Source organism: Ursus maritimus, unplaced genomic scaffold (assembly GCF_017311325.1).
Source record: "Ursus maritimus isolate PB19 unplaced genomic scaffold, ASM1731132v1 scaffold_34, whole genome shotgun sequence".
In the NCBI taxonomy this organism is placed as follows: domain Eukaryota; kingdom Metazoa; phylum Chordata; class Mammalia; order Carnivora; family Ursidae; genus Ursus; species Ursus maritimus.
In genome coordinates, this window is record NW_024426008.1 from 28,984,981 (window position 1) to 29,009,563 (window position 24,583).

At 47.6% G+C, this 24,583-nt stretch overlaps 2 protein-coding genes and 1 long non-coding RNA gene across 7 annotated transcripts in view; 1 reads left to right on the forward strand and 2 right to left on the reverse strand.

Moving 5' to 3' along the window:
• The window catches only part of LOC103663166 (centromere protein P), a 248,300-nt gene extending 244,859 nt beyond the window's left edge, over positions 1–3,441 (reverse strand). For all 3 annotated transcript variants that reach the window (XM_040620381.1, XM_040620382.1, XM_040620380.1), the window contains exon 1: positions 3,016–3,441. In XM_040620381.1, the coding sequence (XP_040476315.1) occupies positions 3,016–3,323 (308 nt within the window). In that variant the 5' untranslated portion in view covers positions 3,324–3,441. The remainder of the gene's footprint in view (positions 1–3,015) is intronic.
• Positions 3,442–3,644: 203 nt separating this feature from the next.
• Positions 3,645–21,820, forward strand: NOL8 (nucleolar protein 8). 3 transcript variants are annotated; one of them, XM_008690859.2, is made up of 17 exons: positions 3,645–3,780; positions 4,231–4,396; positions 4,952–5,014; positions 6,365–6,443; positions 7,976–8,111; positions 8,632–8,700; positions 10,306–12,123; positions 13,401–13,493; positions 13,924–14,046; positions 14,292–14,382; positions 15,095–15,233; positions 16,050–16,127; positions 17,891–18,159; positions 19,601–19,730; positions 20,195–20,265; positions 20,829–20,911; positions 21,376–21,820. In XM_008690859.2, exons 2-17 carry the CDS (start codon positions 4,258–4,260, stop codon positions 21,424–21,426), a joined length of 3,432 nt encoding a protein of 1,143 aa, XP_008689081.2. In that variant the 5' UTR covers positions 3,645–3,780; positions 4,231–4,257; the 3' UTR covers positions 21,427–21,820. The 3 variants fall into 3 exon arrangements, with proteins under 3 accessions (XP_008689081.2, XP_040476311.1, XP_008689080.2); XM_040620377.1 differs by having other exon boundaries at positions 20,832–20,911; XM_008690858.2 differs by having other exon boundaries at positions 3,740–3,874.
• Positions 14,072–24,435, reverse strand: LOC121100139. Its single transcript, XR_005831885.1, has 3 exons — positions 23,823–24,435; positions 18,008–18,141; positions 14,072–14,351 (listed from the first exon to the last, which is right to left on the reverse strand). It is a non-coding gene; the product is annotated as an uncharacterized LOC121100139 (long non-coding RNA).
• Between the last annotated feature and the right edge of the window lie 148 nt (positions 24,436–24,583).

Below are 24,583 nucleotides of genomic sequence, written 5' to 3' on the forward strand. Positions count from 1 at the left end.
GAAGTTACGTAATAATGGTTATTCAGAATGACATATATACTTTATTTTGCCACTCTTTCTATGTCTATGTGGATTCCTTGAAATGTATGCCTAGTAAATTTGATTTTCACCTGTTCATCTGTCTTGTGTCAATTTGATTCTTAGTCCAGCTAGAAGACCTTTGAGGAGACAGGAATTCTTGCCCCCCCAACATACTCAAAAGAATTGAAAGCAGGGTCTCAAAGAGAGATTTGTACACACATGTTGATACCAGCATTATTTGCAATAGCAAATATGGAAGTAACCCAAACATCCATTGGCGGATAAAAGGATAAACAAAATGTGGTATATACATACAAAGGGAATATTATTTGGCCTGAAGAAAAAGAAATTTTTGCATTATGCTACAACATGGATGAACCTTGAGGATATTACGGTAGGTGAAATAAACCAGTCACAAAAAGACAAATAGGTATGAATCCATTTATATGCAGGACCTAGGAATGTCAAACTCATAGAGACAGGAAGCAGAGCGATAGTTGCCAAGGACTAAGAGGAGTGGGGAAAGGAAGTTCTAAAGTTTCAGTTTTACAAGATGAGAAGAGTAAGGGAGATGGGTGGTGGTGATAGTCCCTCAACATTATCAATGTATGTAATACCACTCATCTGTACATAAAAAAGGTTAAGAGGCAAATTTTGTTACATTTTACCACACACACACAAAGCTTGATACACAGGGGTCCCAATCTTCCTTCTCCACCACAGTGAAAAGAAACTGCACATTAAACCCAAATTCCACAACTTGGATTCTTCCTACTTTCCCAACTGGATCTTTGAGAAGGCACAGATGACATGAATGGTCTACACACTATCCTGGGCTAATAATGACATCTTGTGGCCAGTAATCATTTTTCTGCAAGGTATGACTAGGCTAGTTTCAAACTTTAAAATATGCATAAAATAGTGTGTGTGGGGGGGGGTCTTGTTAAAATGCATATTATGACTCAGGAGGTGGGGTGGGGCCAGGATCTGTATTTCTATGCAACTCCGAAAAATGCTAATGCTTCTTGATCTGGGGAGCAGCCCTGGAGCTGCAAGGGTCTTCAGTTTATTGACAACTTCACTTGTGGAGGAATGCAGGTGTTCCTGGCCACCCACTTCTCTCTCCCTTTTACCAGTTACAGCTTCCTATACAGTCTTGATCCATCCACAATGCCCTTAAGCATTTCCTTCTGAACTCCTCCTTCCCACTTTCTACCGGACTCCTGTCCAGTTAGCTCAGGAGGATGTCTTTCTCTCTGCACCTGCGTCAAATCAGTCTCGACTGGGAAATGAAGATGGTTTCTTCTTTCAAGCTGCTTGCAAGTTTGAGACATTACGTAATGTGCACTGACTCACAGATCCTTCCTCTCCTCCCTCTTCAGTTAAGCAAAGAGACTGCGCTTCCAAGTTGGGTTCCTGGGTTCCAAACAACCCGCTCGGACCTAACTAACTTCCCCGGAGATCTCCGGCAAGCGACATCCCTTCTGTGAGCCTGTTTCCTTAACTCTAAAACGGGGTTAACAATGGCACTCTCCTCAAGGCTGTCCTAGGCATCTAGGACACTGCATCTCTTGGGCTGGGGCCCAGCGGCAGCCAGCCCTAACCCCTGTCCGACCCCTGCTCCCTGCACCGCTGGCGCTCCACCACCGCAGGCGTCCCACACACGCACACACCTGCGGGCGCTCCCCTCCCACACACACACCCACACACACCTGAGGGCGTGCCCACATGCATCACTCATGCGGCGGCTCCCCACGCGCACACACCCACACCCACCGGCGGGCGCCCGCACACACACCCACACCCACACCTGCGGGCGCTCCCCCCACACACACCCACACACACACCCCTGAGGGCGCGCCCCACACACACGCACGCGCACACACCTGCGGGCGCTCCCCCCCACGCGCACACACCCACACGCACACCTGCGGGCGGTCCGCACACACACACACCCCTAAGGGCGCGCCCCCCCACACCCACACACACGCACACACCTGCGGGCGCTCCGCACACACACACACCCCTGAGGGCGCGCCCCCCCCACCCCCACACACACGCACACACCTGCGGGCGCTTCCCCGACGCACACACACCCACACGCACACCTGCGGGCGCTCCCCCCACACACACCCACACACACCGGCGGGCGCTCCCCCCACGCACACACACCCACACCTGCGGGCGCTCCCCCCACACACACCCACACCTGAGGGCGCGCCCCACCTATACACACGCACGCGCACACACCTGCGGACGCCCCCCACGCACACCCACCCACCCACCCACCCACACACCGGCGGGCACTCCCCCCACGCACACACACCCACACCCGCGGGCGCTCCCCCCACGCACACACACACCAGCGGGCGCCCCCCCCCGCACACACACCCACACGCACACCTGCGGGCGCTCCCCCCACGCACACACACCCACACCTGCGAGCGCTCCCCAGACGCACACCTGCGGGCGCTCCCCCACACACACCCACCTCGCGGGCGCTCCCCCACACACACCCACACACGCACACCTGCGGGCGCTCCCCCCACGCACACACACCCACACCTGCGGGCGCTCCCCCCACGCACACACACCCACACCTGCGGGCGCTCCCCCCACGCACACACACCCACACCTGCGGGCGCCCCCCCACGCACACACACACCGGCGGGCGTCCCCCCACCGCGCGCGCAGCGCTCCCAGTCTCCCGTCTCACACTTCCATCCCCAGTTATTTCTCAAAGGGAGCCCCAGTGTGAGCGCCAACTGCCCCCTCAGGTGGCCCGCAGCGACACACGCCAGGAAGCCGCACAGCCGCCCGCCCCGGAGTCTGCGAAGGAGACGGCCAAGACGTCCGCTCTCCTCCGCCAGCCCGACACTCGGCCGCGGCGGCGCCCGGGCGTAGACAGCTGAGCCCTCGGCGCCCGGGAGACGTCGGGGGGTGCACGGCCGGCGGAGCCCTTCGCCCGCCCCCAGGGCCTGCGGAGGCACGTACGGCGCTCGCCAGGCGTCTTCCCCCGCCGCGCGCGGCTCCTCGCACGCCCGCCGCAGGGCCGCGATCTCAGCTTCCAAGGCGCGGACCTCCGCCCGCTGGGCGTCCATGGCGCGGCGCAGACGGGCGGCTATCTGAGCAGCGCGCGCCTCGCCCGGCACTTCAAGCCTCCCGCGCTGCTGGCGCAGACCATCCCGGAGCTCGGCGGGGGAGGCGGGGGAGCGGACGCCCGCGAGTGCCACCTGCCCGCACGCAGTGTCCCGGGCTCGTGACCGCCGCTGCGCTCCTCGTCCCCGCCGACCTCCAGCCATCCCTGCGCTCCCGGAGAGTTGGCTGGCTCCAACCCGAAGCCAGAGGGCGCGGGAGCCCACCCCCCTGTCAGCGGACGTTGGAGCCACCCGGGCGAGTACGTCACTGGAGAGGCGGTTCCGGGACCATGTGACCGGGAGCTCTGTACTTTTGGTCCGCCCCGTCACTTCCGCCGTCCTAGTCCAGGACTCAAAGGACCGGAGGCTCTGATCGTCTTTAGTACGAATTAGGGAGTTTCGGTTTGGAGTCCTTTGCGGACATTGAGGGCAGGATGACGGAGGCTTCGCGGTACTCCAGAGGACCGCAAACGAAATGAAGGGAACTCGGGAACTGAGTATGGCCACGGAACCTTAGGAGGCTGGATTGGAAATCCGATAGGAAGGAAGAGAGACAGCGCCTGTTGGGCCACGTGACTGGAAGTCAGGGACCGGGGCGGCGCTGGGTGCCAGAGACGGCGTGGTGAGGAGTGTTTGGGGCGTGGGGAGTGACGGGGTCGTTTGGCAGCCTCTGGCTTATCGTCTTTGGGTCTTCAGGAGGAAGAAGGCTGGGGTCGGTAGGTTGGGGACGGGGGAGGCTACCAGAAAGATGTAGGCCATGGCTCACGCCCGGAGCACGAGCCCTGCGTTGGGCTTCGGGGCGCTGGTTTGAGGTCGCGCGTGGCAGGGGCTGTCAGTTCTTGGGGAGCACAAGCTGTTCCAAAGTGCGTTGGTGGAAAACGTGGAGTTAGGGCTTGAGCAGAGTCTCCAGGGATAAAATCTGGAAGTAACGCAATAGGAAGTGAGACACAAGTCCAGGCCACCAATTTGACGTAGAAGGTGCAGGGAAAGCAGTTGGAGGGCTTTTTCCAGGTGTGAGAAGAACCAAGGGAAAGAACTATTCTAAGTAGATAGAAAATTATTTTTACTCTAGAACACACTGAGTGTATGCACAGCCTTCATGAAAGCTGACAGAGAAGTGAGGCGCCTATTTGTGGGTGGCCTTGGCCAGAACATTTCCAAGACAGACCTGCAAAATCAGTTCGGCAGATTTGGAGAAGTTTCTGATGTGGAGATCATCACACGAAAAGATGACCAAGGTAAGTTTGTAGTCTTCATGGGTCGTTAAAGGCAGATAAAATTTATATCAAGTATAACAAAATAGTGGAACCCCAGAGTGAATGTTAGCGCTAACTCTGAAAGTGGTATGTGCTTTATTACAAGATACTGTGCTGTATGTGCCAGCCCCCTGCCCTATGCCTTGAAGGTGTTATGTAAAATGTGGAACCTGCCCAGAGTTACATTTCTGAGATCAAAAGACGTTCTAAATTCCGAAACATCTTCTTTCTGAAGCCTGCAACTTTCAATTTCCAAAGCAAAAGTTCTAATATTTGCTAAGTAACCTGTTAGAATATTACTAACATACAACAGTTGAAACATTTCTTTCACTGACTGCTTAATGCTTTTTTTTATTTGAAATATTGCGATAAACGTGCTTAGAAAAATGCAATCTTTGTATCCAATGAAAAATAAACAAGATTTTTTTTTTTGAAAGAGTAAGATTCCAAGAGTCAGTTTATAAATTTAGAAACTTGGTCAGTTTTACATTGTTCTCTGGGTAAGAGTTTAAATTTCTTTTTTTTTTTTTTTTTTAGGAAACCCGCAGAAAGTCTTTGCATATATCAACATCAGAGTAGCAGAAGCAGATCTGAACAAATGTAAGATTGTTATATGCTTTCTATTTGCCAGTTCTTGTCACTGTGTAACTTTGGTTCTAAATCTGAACCATAACAGCCACTTGTAAAACATCCAGAGAAATAGCCATGGTCGACAGAATTCAGACATCCTACAATTCAGCAAGTTTAGGTCCATCCCATTTGGTGTTAGCAGACATATGGCAGCAGATTGCTCAAAAATGATATTCTCAAATATTTTGGACAAGAGAACCCATGTTCATAGAAACTGCCTGTGAGCACATAGCCCACTGGATATTATGCCATACTCCCCCTTCCTGGTATGTTCATTTCTCAGGCAGCTAATTCTTGTCATTAAGCACCGTTTGGAGAGGGCTTCACAGTATGCCCTTATAAGACCATCTCCTTAAAATTACGAAATCACTACCAGTAAGTTTAATAGAGCTCAGGGCAAATTGTGCTTCAACAAAGAAGGAAGGGGAGATCATTGGTACAGCCAGTGATCCAGGAATGTGTGTGAGTAATTAGAGGCTGGAAAGTAAAGACGCTGAAAATAACATGCTAATGGAGAAAGAGGGCCATCAGCCTTCTGTGTTCTCATTGGAAAAAAAAAATTGATCTATCCTCTCGTTCAGTGAGAAATAAGTGGTGGTTAAGAATACATCAGCTCTGCTGTGTGACCTGTGACAAGCTGTTTAAACTAGAAGCTCCAGTTTACTTATCTGGTATATGACAAAGATACAGCTGACCTCATAATACCACCGCAAAGATTAAATTGAGTAATATGTTTATACTTAGCGTAGTAATGACCATATAGAAATTCTGTTCGTGGTTATTACTAACAAAGCTGATAGCAGGTATTGAGAAAACTCAGCTACTGGGGTGTAGCAGTTGAAACACAGTTGTTTGTAGCTAATTTCTTTGCAAATTACACAGTGATAATTACTCTGAGGTGATAAATGAAAGTTTTACAGGATTTCATTGTCCTCTGATTCACCCTCCGAAATTACGTTCATGTTTTATAGTTTTAGTGTGGGAGATAACAATAAAATGTTAAATAAATGTCAGCCATTCACCTGAAGTTTCTGGCATCACTTTGTGGGGGAATGATAAATCTTGCTTTACATTTTACACATTCGCTTCATTCAGTTTTTCCAGGAACGCTGGACGATAGAGAGCTTAAGGACTCCTGGGGTGGGTGGCTCAGCTGAGACCGGAACCTAGGCCTTTCCTCCCCAGGTCGTGGTTTCTTTATTCTGTGTCTCTTTTTGATAAACACATGTACTTTTCTTGAAAGTAACGAATTAGAAAAAGCACATGCTGCCATATATTTTTGCATTGCCTGTATTTGAGTAATAATACTTTACTTCACAGGTATGTCTGCTTTGAATAAAACAAAATGGAAAGGTGGAACACTACAAATTCAGCTAGCAAAAGAAAGTTTTTTGCACAGGTAAGATTTATTCTGCATGGGTTTAAACTATTCCGTTACTTGTAAATGGTTTTATATACTCAGTTGATTTGAAAGTATCAAATAATATGTTATAATAATCTTGGCAAATTCAAACATAACAAATAGAGCTAAAATCCCTTTCAACTGTAACTCCCCACGACCCCAGCCCCACCAAAAAAGATAATGCAATGCATTTACATGTGTTTGGGTTTTTTTTAATTTTATTTATTTGACAGAGAGCACAAGCAGGGGGAGCAGCAGGCAGAGGGAGAGGGAGAAGCAGGCTTGGCTGGGAGCAGGGGCTTGATCCCAGGGTCTCGGGATCATGACTTGAGCTGAAGGCTCACGCCTAACCAACTGAGCCACCCAGGCACTGCCAACGTGTGTTTTAACTTGAAAAACATATACCTATTTTGTCTTTGTAAACACAGCCTTCTGTGGGTTTGTAGATCTTCCCCCTTTTTTGTAATGATGGTAGCTATACCACAGGGTACATGGTTATCCCCCTGTGATGATAGACATTTAGACTATTTGCACTTCTCATAATAGATGACCCTTGAGAATGGCTCCTGCATAGTGCAAGGGTTCCTTGGGTTTATGTCCACAGGGGAGTTGCTTTATCATAGGCTAATGTACATTTAGCATTTTAATATCAAATTGCTTATGATGATTTTGGCTGTTAATGCTAGAGTCATACAAAGACACAAAGATAACAGGAAGTCCCTGTATGAGAGGCACACGATTAATTATGCAAGTGATTTAAGAACAAGACAGTGTAATAACCATTAGAGCATTTTAAGATCCTACACGGTATTATTCTCAGAAAAAAAAGGTTAAATAAGGAACAGTTCAGGGATGTACAGCTGGAGCAACAGGAGAGTTGATTAGATTGTTCTAGGCCCAGGAAATGGCAAGGTCTGAAACAAGTGGCAGGCAGCCTACTGAAGGCATGTTTTGAAGAACTGGTCTGTTGAGAAAGGTGAGAATCTGACTTTGTTCTTCAGCTCAGGGCTTCTGAACAGGGTAGCGGTGGGACTTTATTCAGTAGCGATTCAGGGCCTACTCTGTACAGGAACTGGAGCGCTGTTTCCGAGCAGGGTGAGCATGCTGTGCTGCTGCTTTGGAGTATCTGGGCAGCCATGCCTGAGGAGCTTGAGTCTGACCATCATTCTGGAAAGTGGGATGTAAAAGAGACAGACCAGAGGCAAAGAAGCCCCTGATGACTGGGCAGTGCAGCTGTCCAGGCCTGAATAAGGTGGAGTTTGAATTGGAAGGTTGAGATGGCATTCTGCATTCTCGTCATTAAGAAATAATGAGGACTTGGCAGATTGGGCTCTGAAAGACACCTCTTCCTCATGAAGAGTGAAGGGACTGAGGATGGAGAAAATGCTAAAAGTAAGTAAGCAGAAGGAGAAAATTGAGAGGGCCTTAAAGATCACTGTAAAGTCAGACAGCCTTACGGTATTAAAAACAAAACACTAAATAGCACGGTTGGTTATTTTAATTCTCTTATTTATATATTTTTTATTCAGATTGGCCCAAGAGAGAGAAGAAGCAAAAGCAAAGAAAGCAAAATCAACAATAGGCAACACCAACATTTTGGAAAAGATGGGAGTGGTGGATTTCCATGTGAAAGCTGTACCAGGGACAGAAGTGCCAGGGCACAAAGTGAGTGTCCCCTGGCAGCCTGAGTAGCCTAGGCACCGAGTCCTGAGACCGGGGGACCGTGGGGGCCATGCCTAGAGCAGTTGCTTTTCCCCTGGCTTTGCAGCACTTAGCATAGGCAGTGCTTTATGGTTTTCACAGTGCATTTACAAGTCCGTGTAAGCACAGTGCTCCCTCATTTTATAAGAAGAAATCAAAACCCAAGTGGAGGTGGGTCCTCCAAGAGACATCGGTGGTGAGGCATACAGGATTGTGCCAACTTTGTCTTTTTAATGATTGGTGTTTTTTGTTAGTGTCCTGCATGGTTTATGTGGAACTCATAGCTGTCCCACTTGTCCTTCCTTTTTTTCTTTCCTCATACACTTTCCTTGAGAACTCCTATTTCATCATCAGAAACAAAACCCAATAGTAATCGTGGCCCACTGTGAATTTGATTTTTTTTTTTAAGTTGTGTTTATGCATTGTGGTTATTCTTTTCCATTTGTGACATACATAGTAAATGTATTCTTTTTTCTTCTTTTAGAATTGGGTTGTGAGTAAATTTGGAAGAGTCTTACCTGTCCTTCACCTAAAGAACCAACATAAACGTAAAATATCCTTTGCAATTGGCCTTTCAAAGTAACTTTATTTACCACAGCAATGGTTACTTGCAGAAGTTCACTTCATCCCAGTTGAATTTCTCTGCCTCTGTCAGTAAATCTTACATGCTTAAATTTTATGTTCTCCATTTCTGTGCAAGGTGAGACCTTCCTGCTTCCATGTGTGAAACAATGAGAGGTTCATGAGAGACCGTGAGGAGGTTTTATGCTAGTGAGTGACAACAGTGACACTTGTCGGAGAAGCCCTTGTACTGATTAACTTTTACATCCTCTGTCTTGATTGACATGGATTCAAAGCCATTGCCCAAGGTGCTAAAGAAGGGCAAGGGGGCTGGCTGTGGTTAAAGAAGGCCCTGGAGAAGGTGGGGCATGGTTTGCCTTAGTAGAAAGTGATGGGGAGAAGACCAGGCAGGAGGAAAGCAGTAGGTAGGAATATGTAGACGGACAGGAGAATGGTGGGCAGAGAAGTTGTGTGCATCCTGGATGAGCAAACGCAGAGGCCTGTTCCCTTGAAGAAACGAAGTCAGATTGTCCCGGTGAATTCCCAGCATCGTGGACTTGTGGGCAAGCTGTATTCCCAAGGGATGCATTACAAACAGTTGGATTCATCAATTGCTGGGGAGCACACAGCTGATGGTCCGGTTGTCTGAGATTAATAACTGCAACAGACCACTACCCCCTGGGGCTAGAAAAGCACAGAGGTGTGTCCTCATTGCTCACAGCTGCTGTGCCTCCGGCACCCCAGAGAACTGGCCACACCTTCTTCTGCTCTCCCGCCAGCGGCCCTAACGTCTGGGAAAGCTGACTTCCTTTCAGCCTTCCCTCTGTGGCAGCCACCGACAGCAAAGAGGAGGACGTTGAAGGACAGTGTGAAGCTGGCCACGGACACTGCCTGGCATATCTCACATATTTGGCACTCATTCAGTAGTTACCAGATGCTAATTTAGTACTTACTAAAAGTCCTAAAAGGACTTTTCAGGAGTGATCACTGAAAGCAACTTAAACTTGCCTATTCATGTGTGTTAGGAAACCAGCAAATGCTAGCTGTTATCACAGCACTTTGACATTAACTAGAAATTTTCTGGATGACGTCAGCAATGGAACAAGCCTAGGAAAGAATTATTAGCTTCCTAATAAAGACCTACAAGATGCAGAGGGAGAGCAGAATGGATGTTACTGAGCTGGGAGAACCAGGCTAGAATGAGCCGGGACTGAGAAGGCAGGAATGGCCGAAAGTAGTTGGAGTAAAGCACACACAGCATCTAGCTCTGTCCTGCTGGGCGCCCCTCTGTACTCTGCTTTACGGTATCAGCTCAGATTTATAGAAAACCTCATGTGGCCCCTATACCTGTAGTAGAAGCTTCCTGGGTTTGCTGTTCCTGCCAATTAACGGTGATGGTGCTCAGTTTTAACTCTGGACATGCCAGTGCCACAGACCCTAAGGTCACCTAGTGAAGTGCTCATCGTGTTTGATGGGAAAGGGAGGGCAGGCCGAGTAAGTGACCTGCTTGAGGTCATACAGTGCTCCCTGTGCTTCACCACACTGATGGGTTTTCCTAAAACCTAGTGCCTCTGTTTCGTTCCTTGACTCTGGTAACATCATGAAGTATGACCCATCAAAATACTGCCACAACTTAAAGAAGATCGCAGATGATGTCACACATTCCACCCCTGTGTCCAGCCTCACCTGGGAACTGGAAGGAGGGGATGACCCCATGAGTAAGAAGCGACGAGGGGAGTTCTGTGCCATTCAAACCCCCGCCCAGAAGAGAATCAAAGCACAGAAGGACAAGGCGACTGCTGCTTCTCCAGCTGTGAGAGCAGGAGCCCTCACGGTCCCGGGAAGTCCACATCCCAAACAGCAAGAGGTGGCACAGGAAGCGCCCTGTGAGCTCATTACTGCTCCGTTGCCCCGTGTCCCTGCTTCTCACAGCCAGAAACCTAACAGTATGTTTGTTCAGACTTCTGGTGTGGGAACTGCCAGGCGCAGAAATCACATGTCTGATGATGATACCGATTCTGAAGAAGAGATACGACTACTGATTGCAAGAGAGGAAAGCCTGGGGAAAACTATGTTGTCCTCAGTGGGTGACTCTGCAAATGAGTCCTTCGAAGTCGTTGGGGGGGACTTCAGGTCAGGTGTTCACAAGCTGCATTCTGTAACAGCTCTAGGTGTCGGTAACGTCTCTGACCAGGATGGGGAAGGTAATGCCCTGGGAAACGATTGCAACTATGATTCAGGAGATACAGACGAGATCATTGCAGCAAAGAAAAAGACCAGTAAAGTCAAAAACAGTGCAGAGTTTTCACAAATGGAAAAGTATGCACACAAGAAAACGCCTTTGAAAAATAGAAAAAACTGTGAGCTTTCTGATCCTTGTGTTAAAGGAGAAAAAAGAAAGACCAAGCCAGATGGAGCCATCAGTCCTAGGGTTACAGCCCGCTGCAGCAGCAGGGAAGATGGGAGTTCTGCATCGGAATCCGCTGAGTCTGCAGGAGATGAGGAGTATGAGGCCATGATGAAAAACTGCCTCCATGTGCAGCTCACCTTAGCTGATCTGGAACAGCTGGCTGGCGGTGACCTGCAGGCTCTGGAAGAAGATCCTGAGAGCGGTAGCCAGGAGACCACCGCCAAATGTGACAGGACTCTGGGGGGCCTGCACAGAGCCCGGCCATGCATCTGTCCCGAGGACATTGTGGCTGCCCTTTTAGAAGGAGAAGAGAACACCTGTGGAAAGCAGGAACTGAAGGGAAATAACTTACAGCCGAAATTCCAAGCTTTCAAGGGAGTAGGCTCTCTCTATGGAAAGGAATCAATAAAAAAACCCTTGAAAGAAAGCGTTCCCTCTGACAATATAAATAAAGATCAGAATTCCTTTAAATTTGATCCCAGTAGCATGTCCATGGAGAAGGGGTCACCACCTGCTAATGGCTCATCAGGCAAACTAACTCCTCTCCAACATGCAAAGAAGGCAAATGACCCAAACCAAACTCAGCCTCAAAAGAGATGTTCTCCTTTCCAGAGCCAGGATCACGAGATTGTGTCTCCTAGCAGTTCGGAAGAGGGAGGTAGAAATCCGGTTTCTAGTCTGTTGCCATTAAAAGATAAGAAAATAAGTCTTGGTACAATTACTCCCAAGGTAGGCTTTGATGAAGACTGCCGCCACAGGACTGGGGAGACCAGAGACGGCTCCAGACAGAGCAGCCACCCAGCACCTGGGAAAGCACCGGAGGGCTCCTCCAGGAGAGACGCTCAGGGAAGCAGCACCAACTTCCCACTTCCTGTGAACAGTTGGTCTGATGTTCACACTAAGGAGAAGCATGCTGACAATCAGAAGCGTTTGGCAGCCTTGGACGCAAGGCAGAAAGCAAAGGAAGTGAGGAAGAAGCTGGTTCATAATGCCCTGGCGGACTTGGTGAGTGCACTCCCAGTCTGGGTGCCACGAGGCGACCCTTCCTTCCCGTGAAGGTCTGCGTGCCGCTCCAAGCTCCTTGTCCCAGCACCCACCCGTTTCACATCGTGTCCCTTGAGTTAGAAGCTTTTGTCACCTTATGTCTTTAGTGTATACCAGAGGAATTGAGTTTGATTTACTGAATTGAGTCTGTTTACTGAAAACATTCTTACTTGTTTTAATCTAAAGTTTGCCTCATGATTTCTTTTCCTTTGGAAGCTGTCACTGGTATAGTTCAGTGACATGTCCTGATGTGTCTGAATTTGCTAACAAGTCACTTACCAGTGATTTTTATCTCACTAAGATTCACGATACTGACTCTATTCATTCCTTCAACAACTCTAAGTGTCTGTGAAGTCCCAGGTCTTCACAGGTAGTGCTAGACTTCTAGAATGAGGATCGTGGTCCCTGCCTCTGGCGGTTGTTGGCTCACAGTGTGGTGGGCACAGGGCCCAGAGAGAAGAGTGCCGTGCACCGCAGCAGGTCAGCTGGGAGGAGGGGCGGGGCGCTTCCTCAGCCTGAATGGAGTCTAAGGAAGAAGGATCAGTGCGAAATGGTCAGAGGCAGAATGTGGAGAAGGGAGAGGAAAGGCATTCCATGGGGAGCAGTTTGCAGTCAGTGTAACTGAGATGTACAGAGGACGAGGATGCTTGAGAGAGCGGCAGGGCAAGTCGTGGGAAGGCTGTGGAGGTTGGACTTTTATTCTGTGGCTGTGGAAAGGAAGGGGTGAAGATTTGCTTATACGTATTAGAACAGGAATTGCACACTGCGGCTCACAGGCCATCAAGCCCATGGCCCATTTTGGTACAGCCTCCAAGCTCAGAATGGTTTTTACATTTACAAAGGGTTTTTAAAAAGGACCAAGATTATATGTGGTCTGCAAAACCTAAGATATTACTCTCTGGTCCTTTACAGAAAACATTTGCCAGCGTTGATCTGGGAAAGATTGTTTAGGCCATGACAGACAACAAATCAAACTGGGAAATCTGGGACCAGGGAGTCTCTGGGAGGTCATGAGCCAGAACCAAGGCAGTGACAGTGGGAATAGACTTAAAAGATACCAGCAGGGTCCACACTTAGAGCTTGGAGACCAACTGGACATGGAGAGGAGGAAGTCTTAAGTTTCCATCTTGGGAGATAAGTGGATGGTGGCATTCACTCTAACGGATGAGAAGGGGCCTTGGCGAGAGAAGGAAACAAGGGGCTGTCTTAAGGTTTAATGCCTTTGTTGACTGCTCTAGGATGGTCATCCAGAGGACAAGCCAACACACATCATCTTTGGTTCTGACAGTGAAACAGAGGAGCAAAGCCACCTGGGAGAGGAGCCCGTTCAGGTAAGTCGCTCAGAAAGTCCATGTGGGCATCCCGCCACTCTCACAGGTCCATTTCTTCCTGTCGCATACCAAGACCTCCCCACAACTGCCACGTTCAACATCAAGTCCTCCTGAGCCACAGTGAGCCCTAGGGCTCCCCCGTCCACACACACACCAACACCAGGGACGTTGGAGGTTTTCCCCCACGTGAATCTATCCTCCACATCATCTGCCAGGTAGCACCAGCACTAGTGAACCCTGCAGAAGGTGTCCTCTGTAATAACTGCACCCCCCCAACGCAGGTGCACTGGGAGCCTGCAGATTAGTGACCCAAGTCTGGGAGATGCATCTGGGTTCCTGGTTCTTCAGTGTGAGAGGAAGACTGCGTTAAGAAGGAATTGCAGATTGCCTCTGTTGTTAATAACCACTTCTGCGTGCATCTGCATTCTAGGAGGCCGTGAGCAGAGCATCTGGGAGGCTGTTTGACAGCAGTGAGGATGAAGAATCTGGCTTCGAAGACGACAGTCACAGGTTCAGAATTAAACCTCAATTTGAGGGCAGAGCTGGGCAGAAGGTTAGTGAAGACTGAAAATAATCCCACCTACAACATGTCCTTGTTGGTGACACAGTGTTTCCATCCGGGTAAGTGCAGGCAGACCTGGAGCTTCGGTGTTTATTTGAATGGTTCGTGGGTCGGTGAGGTTATGCAAACACTAATGTAGCGAATTCCAGGGTGAGGGAGGTGCACTTGGAGGGTCTTCTGTGGGAGTGTGGTCTTGGAAACATGACTCCCAGCTGTCCGTGTGTCTGTCTGTGTAGCTCCTGGACTTGCAGTCCCACTTCGGCACTGACAACAGATTCCGCATGGACTCCCGATTTCTGGAAAGTGACAGTGAAGAAGAACAGGAAGGTAAATACCTCCCTGTCCAAACAGTCCTGATGTCGGAGCTAGGGGACCCTGAGAAGTCATCTGGTCTAGGAGAAACTGCGCCCCATACTTGGAACTGTGAGGCCTGTGGCCCATGGGCTACTTAACTCAGTCCTCCTTGAACTTGTGGGTACAGATTTACTCAGAAAGTTTCAGTGGCTTGAAGCTGCCCAAAAGGACAGGAGAGGAAGGCATCCACCACAGACTGTCTTCCTCTGTCCTATACCTGGCCTGGGGGAGATGGGGACCCCACCTGGTAGGAGTGCAGCAGCGGGTCCGGGGGGGGGGTGCGGTTGAGGGGCGCCCGCCTGGCCTCCAGGGTGCACGCGGAGGTAGGTGTTGGAGCAGCAGCAGGTCCTGGCGGGGTGGGGGACACGGTTGAGGGGCGCCCGCCTAGCCTGCAGGCTGCACACAGGGGCGGGTGTTAGATTTGCCACTGAAAGCCATCAAATGCAGATTTCGTTTTCATAATCACAGGTGAAGATGGGACTTTTCGTTTGTTGGTCATGAGACTTCTGAAGTCCCTGTGGCATTGAGGGTCATGGGGTCACGGAGGTCAGGGAAACAGGGTTGGACGTTTCTTCTCCTGTCTCAGTGCGCTTTGCTCACGGGAGGTGCTTGATGATTATTGGATAATTGAAACTGCTCAAGTCACGTTTACCAAGAGATTACTAACTCTCCCTTTCTCTGTAAGAGGAAAATGATGAGAAAACAGCCGAGGAAGAGGAGCTTGCTGCAGAGAAGCTCAAAGCCCTGAACGTCGTGCAGAGTGTTTTGCACACCACCGTGAGCAGTTCTGCGCACAAAGGATCGGCAGCTGCCAAGAAATTTAGGTGTGGTTTCTACTCCATCCCGTTCCACCCTGTTCTCTTGACATAAGTGCCTTATTGAACTTGGTTTAAAACTAGGCCATTTTAAACGTCCTGGGGAGGGCAGTTGACAAAATGTATCAGACCCTTAAAAACATACTATCTTTGACCCAGTGGCTCACTTCAAGAAACTAATCTTTAATTTTTTCTCTATTTTTGTGCTTAGATGTCATAGCAATATTGCTTTCAATAATGAAGCAATTGGACAGTGGTTTAAATATGAACCATAGAACCATATAAATGTAATTTTTCATTATAGAAAATTTTAAACACATAATTTATAGAGACTGGTATCTTGAAAGCCCTGTACATCAGCTTCTACAGTCACCAACATGTGATCAATTTTCCTTTCTTTTGTTTTTTTGGGGGTTTTGTTTGTTTGTTTGTTTTTCTTTAAAATAAGCTCTACACCCAACAGGGGTCTTGAACTCACGACCCCGAGATCAAGAGTCACGTGCTCTACAGACTGAGCCAGCCGTACGTTTACTCACTTTCCCCTTTTTTCCCCACTAAAATATTTTATGCACATCCAATTTTATCTGTATTTATTTTAGTCTGTGTAAATTAAGTTTTAATTAAAAAAAATTTCAGGGAAACTCAAAACTCAAAACTAACTTAAAACATGACCTTCTAACAAGATCCTGATACTTTTCTTTGTGTGGTTTTTGTCTCGCTCAAAAATTGGAATTGTCCCAACGTTGAATTACAGTTTGTCATTAATTTTTTGCATTAGGTTCCAGTTCCTCTCTGCCAGCTTACTCCTGTCTGTTGTTCACACAGGGATGTCGTACATTATGATCCAACGAGGAATGACCACGCCGCTTACGAAAGGAAGAGCGATGATAAACCAAAGGAAAGGTAAATCAGCTACTTCTCTCTGTAGCAGGATCACAGGAATTAATCTCATTTCAGACCCTGAGAGAAATAGATAGTAACCCGTACCCATCCGTTGGTCTGCATTGTATTTAGTGTAAGACTGGGGAGGGAAGAGTTAGAGTGGAGTTATTGCCATGGTGGAGAAAGTCTTAACTTGAAACAAAGGAATCTCATGCCTGTACACGACATGTGCTCCTAGGTGAGTGTGGTGCCCCCTCCCTCCTTGTATTAGTTTCTCGTGGCTGTTGTAACAAGTCCCCACAAACTTACTGGCGGAAAACCACAGAAGTTACTTTCTGGCACTTCTGGAGCCTAGGAATCTAAGGTCAAAGTTACTGGAAGAACTGTGTTCTCTCCAGAGGTCCAGAGGCAAATGTCCGTGTCCTGCCTCTCTCCTGGCCTCGGGTGACCGCGACAGTCCGTGGCCACATTTTTCCATCTTCACATGGCCGCCTCCTCTCTGTGTCTTTCATCTTTGTGTCCGTTATAAGGACACTTGTGATTGCCTTTAGGGCCTGCCTGCATAATTCTGGGTAATCTCTTCTTTGCAAGGTACTTATAATAACTTATTTTTCCAAGTAAGGTAATGTTCACAGGTTAGAGAAATTAGGGCCTGGACATATCTTTTGGGGGGCAGCGATTCAGTTCACGACACTGCTTTCGTGTGGTAGAGCTTCTGTTTCCCGTGCCTGCACTGTCACGCTATCAGCCTGATAAAATACGGCAAGTACATGGAGCAACCAGTAACCCTGCCTGGTTTAATGCCTTCATCTCCTACTGTTAAAGACAGTAAAGGCAACGTGGTATCCTGAATTAGATCCTAGAACAAAAAGACATTCGGTGGAGACAGTGGGAAATGAGAATGAGGCTTGAGTTTAGTTAACAGTAATGAATTGATGTTAACCTTTTAGTTTTTGTGACTGTGTCATAGTTACAGAAGATGCTGCCACGCCAAGAAACTAGGTGAAGGCTACTTGGGAATGGTGTCTTCCCCAGAGCAGGTGACCCCCAAGAGAAGGAGGAGGCCACAGTGTATTTTATGACCTAGTCTTAAGTCACACACTGACAATCTGCCTTATTCAGTTTTCTTGAAACAGGTCACTTAAGTCCAACCCATATACTTTGATGGGGCAGGGAGACAGATTGGAAACGATACCTCTTAAAGGGAGAAGTAACAAGGAATATATGGACATATTTAAAACCAGCATAATCCGCCCACTGGCCACGGATTGTTTACATCCCTGCCACATGCAGAATGTGCTCACCCGTCCCTCGATGGCCCAGAAGCCTCACTTTTACAAGATCTGTTCAGAAGCTGGGGTGCTTTCATCCAAATCAGATGTAGAGGCAAATAAGGCCTGATGGTCGTACTTCCTCGAGTACAGCACCATGAGTGCAGTCCTGATCAGAGACAGAGGAGAACTGTGAACTAGAGGACAAGTCACCTGTCCCTCCGTGAACACACAGTGTTCTGCTTTTATGAATACTTTTATATGTGGATCCTCTTGGTTTTTGAAAGAATGGGATTTTTTTTTTTTTTTTTTTTTAGATTTTATTTATGTATTAGACAGAGATAGAGACAGCCAGCGAGAGAGGGAACACAAGCAGGGGGAGTGGGAGAGGAAGAAGCAGGCTCATAGCGGAGGAGCCTGATGTGAAAGAATGGGATTAGTTTTCCAAGGTGTTCTAATCTCTGGCAACTGCTGGCCTCTTTGTGATGAATGCGTCTGTAAATGTCACTGCAGTAAAGCAAAACGAAGGAAGCAGAGGGAGGAGGCCGAGAAGCTGCCTGAGGTGTCCAAAGAGATGTATTATAGCGTCGCTGCAGACTTAAAAGAAATATTTCAAACTACAAAAGTTACCAGTGAAACAGCAGACGACACACCGTCTACTGAGAATCGTGATGGCGAGAAAGTCGATGTTCACCTCCCCACCAGTCCGACGACGGGGGCCGAGCAGCATGGCGGGTTCACATTCTCCTTTTTTGATTCAGATGCTAAAGATGTAAAGGAAGGTACTTTTTAAATTTTTAACATTTTCACTTCAGGCAGCTTGAACATAATGGATTGAGTCTACATTAAGTGTAATGATGTAACATTAGCTGAAGAAAGAATTATTTCTTCCACCTAAACAAACAGTACGAGATTCGGTATCGTATGGCCAAAACAACATGCCAGGAGCTGTGGGTAACAGCAAGACATTGTTTTTGCATGTAAGGGAGCAAACGTCTAGTTAGGTGCCGTGTGAAGGGAAGCCCGAGAGTAACATGCAGCATTCCTTCTCTGAGTGGAGATAATCACAAGGAAGTACATAGTAAGTCCTCTATTTAAGCAGCTTCGTGCCTTACATGCAGTTAGAAAAGCCAAGACTTGTGGAAAGCCAGTGCCATCTGGTAGGGAGAGGAGGAAATAGGCCACCCTGGCTTTAATACAGGTACACGGTCATCGATACATCAGTCCTTCCAGACTTTGTCCTTGGAGAAAACCAAAAACACCAGGACATACAATTTCACATTCCATTTCAGGAGGTTTACCTGTAGAGACCAGGATGAGCTGAAAGTTAAATGCCTGTTGCTTAGTGGTAGTCTCCCCTGGTAAGGGGGTCTGCTGCTCCTCACTTGTGTTCACGATGGAATGCAGCTTTCCTGGAAGTTCATGGTAAAGGCAGGATGGCCACATCTCGGAGAGCACATGCCCACCTGACCATAGTGTGTGCTGCGTTAAAGATGAGCAGTTAACGTAGCGTGCACGTGTTAGCAGATGAGCATTTAATGTCAGTTCTGTGGTCCTCCAGCACGAGGTGCAGAGATCCCGTGCTCCAGAATTTGTGTGAGACACAGTGAGGCATCTTGTGCTCTGCTGTGTGTCCACTGGAGCGCCAGGGTCAGTCGCCAACTGCTGAGCAGAGCTGGTGTGACATTGACTGTAATTCCTCCAGCCGAGAGGGAGGTGTGGGAACCCTGCCTTGAAATGAGTGCTGAGACCCCTCAGCAACCTGGGAGGTGTGATTTTGGTGCTTTGGGAACCTGGGGCCCTGTCCACAGCTTTTTCAGCAGTTCCGGAGAGAGGGTTTGGGAATTTAAAGTGTATGCGTATGCTCCTTTCCTCGTCGATGAATAAACAAGGAGGGACACCTGGTCTCACTGCATCATGCTGTATTTTGGGCCTCTCTTGATAGCACGGGTGCCACCCTTTTGGTTCCTTTTAAATTATTTTGCCTGTTTATAAACCTTTGGTTTTTATGTCTTTTTATACTATTACTATATTCCTTATCAGATCACCCTGGCAAAGCCAAAAACAGGACACCTTCTCTCAATATTTGAAAATCAAAAAAGATACTATTTTAAGTTAATGGTTAAGATCTTGGACACTGAGAGATATGTGTGCATGGTGAAAGTGACCAAATGAATGTGTTCAGCTACAGTCCTGTCCCTTCCCGTTGTCATGACAATGCAGATGCCTACAGAGCTGAGCCTGTGAAAACCAGGAAGGTCGTCTGGCAGGGAACCCCTCGTTTCCAAGACAGCAGCTCCGAAGAGGAGGATATTGCTGAAGAAGAAACAGAAGGCAGCCAGCCCAGCCCCAGGTAAGCACTTTCTGTGTAAAACCTGAGTTAGACATGATGATACAAGTACACAAGACAACTTAATTTTCTTCTCAGCTCCTTCAGAGTCTCAAGCCTTTTTGTGACAGGGAGCATGTTTCCTCTTCTTCAACTTGGGTAGCACTGGGCGGGGGGTATGAAGTCCTGGGTCTGGAGGGAGGACATGGGAAACACTGGCAGATGGGGTAGTAATAGTGGGATGAGACCGTCAGCAACCAGCATAGGACTTAAACAGTCCTTGTTACCAACGCTTCAGATAAAAGAGAAGAATGTTGAATACAGAGGGTGGCGTCGCCTTAAATCAGGGCAAAATGGGCAAGACATAAAGCAGATCTATTTAAGGGATTGTTCATTTATATTTTCATTGTAAACATTTCATCTGAAATACTGAAGTTAACTAACCCAGGTCTGTCTGTCTCTCTCTCCCTCCCCCTCTTTTGCTTCAGAGAAGTATCATTACCTGAGAAAGAGACCACTAGATTTTTCTTTTTTTCTAAGAATGATGAAAGACTTCATGGTAAGTCCATTTCTCCATTAAATGGTATAGGACAGGAAATGGTACAGTTCTCAACACTGTGCATTCCAATAGTCTCACACGCATCCAAGAAAGAAATATTTGGCAAAAATTGTGACCCTTTGCCCTGTCGTGTGGTTTAGCTGTCCCTGTGAGACTGATGCAGGTTGGCTTCTTAAGCCCTGGAAGGTTGAGGACTCCGACCCCACCCCTCCCTCCCTCATTCAGTATCATCAACAAGGACTTCTGTGTTATGGGGACCTGCTTAGATGCTAGATGTGCAAAACTCCTGTTTTTAGGACCCTGAAAGTTCAGGCTTTCGGTGACCTCTTCTTAAAGCCTAGCACAAACAGAAACCAAGACACATAATGGTAAACGATAAGCAGTAAAATCCTAGCAGTGCTACATTTTCATTTTGTAAAAAACAAAATATTCTTAAAATTAGCATAAATTGGAAAAAATGTTAACTAGAATTGAAGCCCTTGATAATGCCAGTGCCTGCATACCATCCATTTTAAAGGCATTCATCCCCTGCCTTGTCTTTTTTTTTTTTTATTTTCCCCTAGTAGGTTCTGATTTATTCTGGAGAGGAGTGGGAAGTGATATTAGCAGGAATTCTTGGGAGGCCAGAACAAACAACTTGCGGATGGTGAGTAACTGTATCTCCATATTGTCTCCAAATAGATGCAGTGCTGTCTGTGTGTTAGTATTTGCCAGGTGTAAGAGAGTGAGAGTAAGGTGTGAACCTGAAGACACAAAGGATGACACCTGAGACCATGATTTAAATGCTCACAGTGCCGGGAGAGGCACTGTTTAGGTCAGGCCACACTTGGTGCAGGTTAGCAGGCTGCGAAGAGCCGACTTAGGGGCCCGAGTTCCAGCCATGCTTGTGAAGTAACAGTAAATCATGAGATTTTTGGAAGACTGAAATATAGTTTCAATTGCAGACATTTAAAAAGTTTCAGTATTCCCTGTTCATTCACAGTGAGCACTCCCATAATGGTTTCCATAATCCTGACATTGAATAATCTAAATTTTACTTTATTGTTACTGAACACCTTTAAAATGATTTACATTTATTTTTAACAAAGGCTTGATACTATGTTTTTATAGGACTGCCGGAAGAAACATAAAGATGCCAAAAGGAGAGTGAAACCAAAATAATAACTGTCAGCATTGGTTTTGATATGAATGTGAAGGCTCACCTATGGAAATTGGGTGACACAGAAAACATTCTTAAATGAGAAAGAAGAATTCACAGTGAAGGAGTATTCAAAATCTGCCTGGTGGATATCACTCTGCTATCTTTTCCTGTGGATTTCCTCTGTATCTCTTCCTAAGTAATTCTTCAAAAAATTAACCTGAACTGTTTTTTTTTAAACAAAGCACAAGATAATCCCCCCAAATACTTTTTATGTATAATCTCTGTGCTATTCATAGTAACTACTAGGTATTTCTAGTACAGGGTTTACATAAGGTCTTTTTAAAATTATAGGTAAGAGCGTTTGTGTTTTCCAAATTCGGCTTTGTGTGAATTATACGCTACTTGAAATATTTATTTGATTGTATAGAATATACTTTACCTCCATTTTGTCTTTTTTTTTTTTAAAGAAGTTGAATACAAATCCGCCTGAGTTCTGTACTTGGGTCCTGATGTACAACTAACTGAAATGCAAGACATTTCAGACAAGTATCATAGAAGAGTTCTATGAGGACCAGGGAAGGATGCCAAGTAGAGTTTTCCTGTTCTTGGCCTCCAGGAATCAATGAGAGGCAAGCCCATTAATCCCAAAGTTCCGATTTGACCAGAGGTTTATGAAGATCCATGTGAGCTGTCAGGACTCTTGAGTCCAAAGAGGGAAGCAGATTAAAATGGTTAGGATTCAAGACAGGTGCGCCTGTCAAACTGCGCTCTCTTGAGTTGCGTTATATAGACAGTGCCCAGGGATGGTCCTTGAGCCACAGTGTGTTTATCTGGAATTAAAAGTATTTATTAATTTACATCTTAACCGAATATAAACTCTAGTGGGCTGGGATGTCATCTTGTGTCCCATCATGTCCCAACTGCCTAGAACCATGTCTAGCACATAGTGGTTGCTCAGTACATTTTTTTTTTCTTTCAAGATTTTATTTAAATTCGAGTTGGTTCACATGTAGTGTAATACCACTTCCAGGGGGAGAATGTAGTGATTCGTCAGTTACGTATAACACCCAGTGCTCATTATGTCCAGTGCCCTCCTTCATGGCCATCACCCAGTTACCCTGTCCCTTTCCACCTCCCCTCCAGCAACTAAATAAAGACAGAAAGGGAGGGCAACCATAAGAGACTTAAATACAGGGAACAAACTGAGGGTTGCTGCTGGTACGTACATTTTTTAATAAGCAAGTCCAAAGAACTAAGCAGCTGAAGAGTCTTTTGGGATTCCTGTGTTTCCCAGACTTGATGGAAAATAGGAAAACCAACGCTCAGCACGATAAATAATCCAAATGTACCACCATGTCTTGAGGCATATTACATTTGTATCCTTACTGCTGCATAACAAGTCATCCCAGTAAAATAATTTTGCTTGCATTAAGCAGTTTGGTCAGGACTCAGTTGGCACCCCTCGTGCCTCCTTCCCATAGTGTCACTGGAATGGCTCAGCTGGCACTGGAAGATCCACTTCTAAGACTCAGTGCCTTTCCCTGCGTTTCCTCCCAGTGGCAACTAGGTTTCAGAAGCAGAAGCTGTTAGTCTCTTTCCACTGTGTTCTACAGGTCACAACAGACAGCCCAGCCAGGACCAAGCAGAGGGGACACAGACCATCACTTCTCAGTAGGAGAAGTGTCAAGGAATTTGACCATATTTGAATCTGTCACACCCTCCATCTTCAAAGCTGACAAGTGACATCAAGTATCCTTGCCTACCCCTAATTTCTGCTCCCCAGATACAACCATTTTACACAATTTTGTGTTCTCTGATATTTCTCTCCATATCTCTACCTAACATGCTTATGCTGTGATTTCTTGGTTGTTTTTTTTTTTTAAGATTAATTTGAGAGTGCATACGCACCCATGTGGAGGCACCAGCGGGAGGGGCAGGGACGGCGGGGCGGTGTCTGAAGCCCACTACGCTGAGCGCAGAGCTGGATGCAGGGTTCTATCTCACCGTCCCCAGAACACTACCAGAGCTGAAACCAAGAGTTGGACGCTTAACCGACTGCGCCACACAGGCGCCCCCTCGTGGTTTTTTAGTTTTAGACATTACGTTTTGACTCCTAACAAGTGAGGAGTCAACTCTGATTCAAGTTGTATATTTCAACATTTAACTTTTTTTCTAGAATCTTTTTTTGCCACTTGCTCAACTTCTTTCTGGATTGTCTTACACCTTTCAACAGTACCATGAAATGTTTCTCAATCCAACTTCTAAATGATCAGACCTGTCCTTTCCCCCCACACACACCTGGACACGTCTATCTGGCAGTCTTCTGTCCTGCTCAGTAAGCTGAAGCAACACCACTAGTGAACGTTCCTGCCTAGAGTCTCCCATTTCAGCAAGGCAGCCAGACCCCCTGACTCACCCTGGAGTGTGACTGACTGTTGAATGGATGCTTGCACAAACCCTCCAAGCGCTCACACGTGCTGGGCCGTCTACATCGTCTCGGATGACTGTTCCTGTCCCTCTAACGGATGCAGTAAGCTGCTACAGAATTACTCTGCACTTTTAAGGCCTAAACTTTCCTTCACAGTCTGGTGCCAAAGCCCAAGGTCCGCTGCCCTTTGCGTGGCTGCAGCTTCCCTTTGGTTTTCAACCAGCGGATCCAGAAGGTGTCAGGCAGACCCACAGCAGTCATAATTGTAAGCGAGCAGATCGATAAGCAAATAAACTTTGTTTTCGTCACAAGAAATGTTAAAACAGTGGTAACTGAATCTGGTCAGCACGCACTGCCGTCCCTTCCGTTGTTACGTGTCTGCACGTGGCCCTTCCCATAGCTTGTGCAGGCGGATGCAGGGACCTCCGGAGGGGCTGCGGGGCCCACTGACCGCAGGCGCCGCCCTTCCCCGAGGACGGGCCCTGTGGCGGCTCCGGGGGCCTGGGGCGCACCTCCGGGCCAGACCGCACACTCGCGTGGAAGGCGCAGTGAGCGGGCGCAGCAGCAGCCACTCGCCGCCACCCAAAGTCCCCAGCACAGTGCCCACCTCACGGCCCCCGCGATCCCACGAAGCTCTACCGCGGCGGCGCGCAGCCGCCTTCCCAGCGCGCACCGCGGCGCTCGTCAGGGTGGGCGGGGCCTGCGCCCGCGCCACCAATCGCCGTCCGGCTTGTTGATGGGTGGAGGGC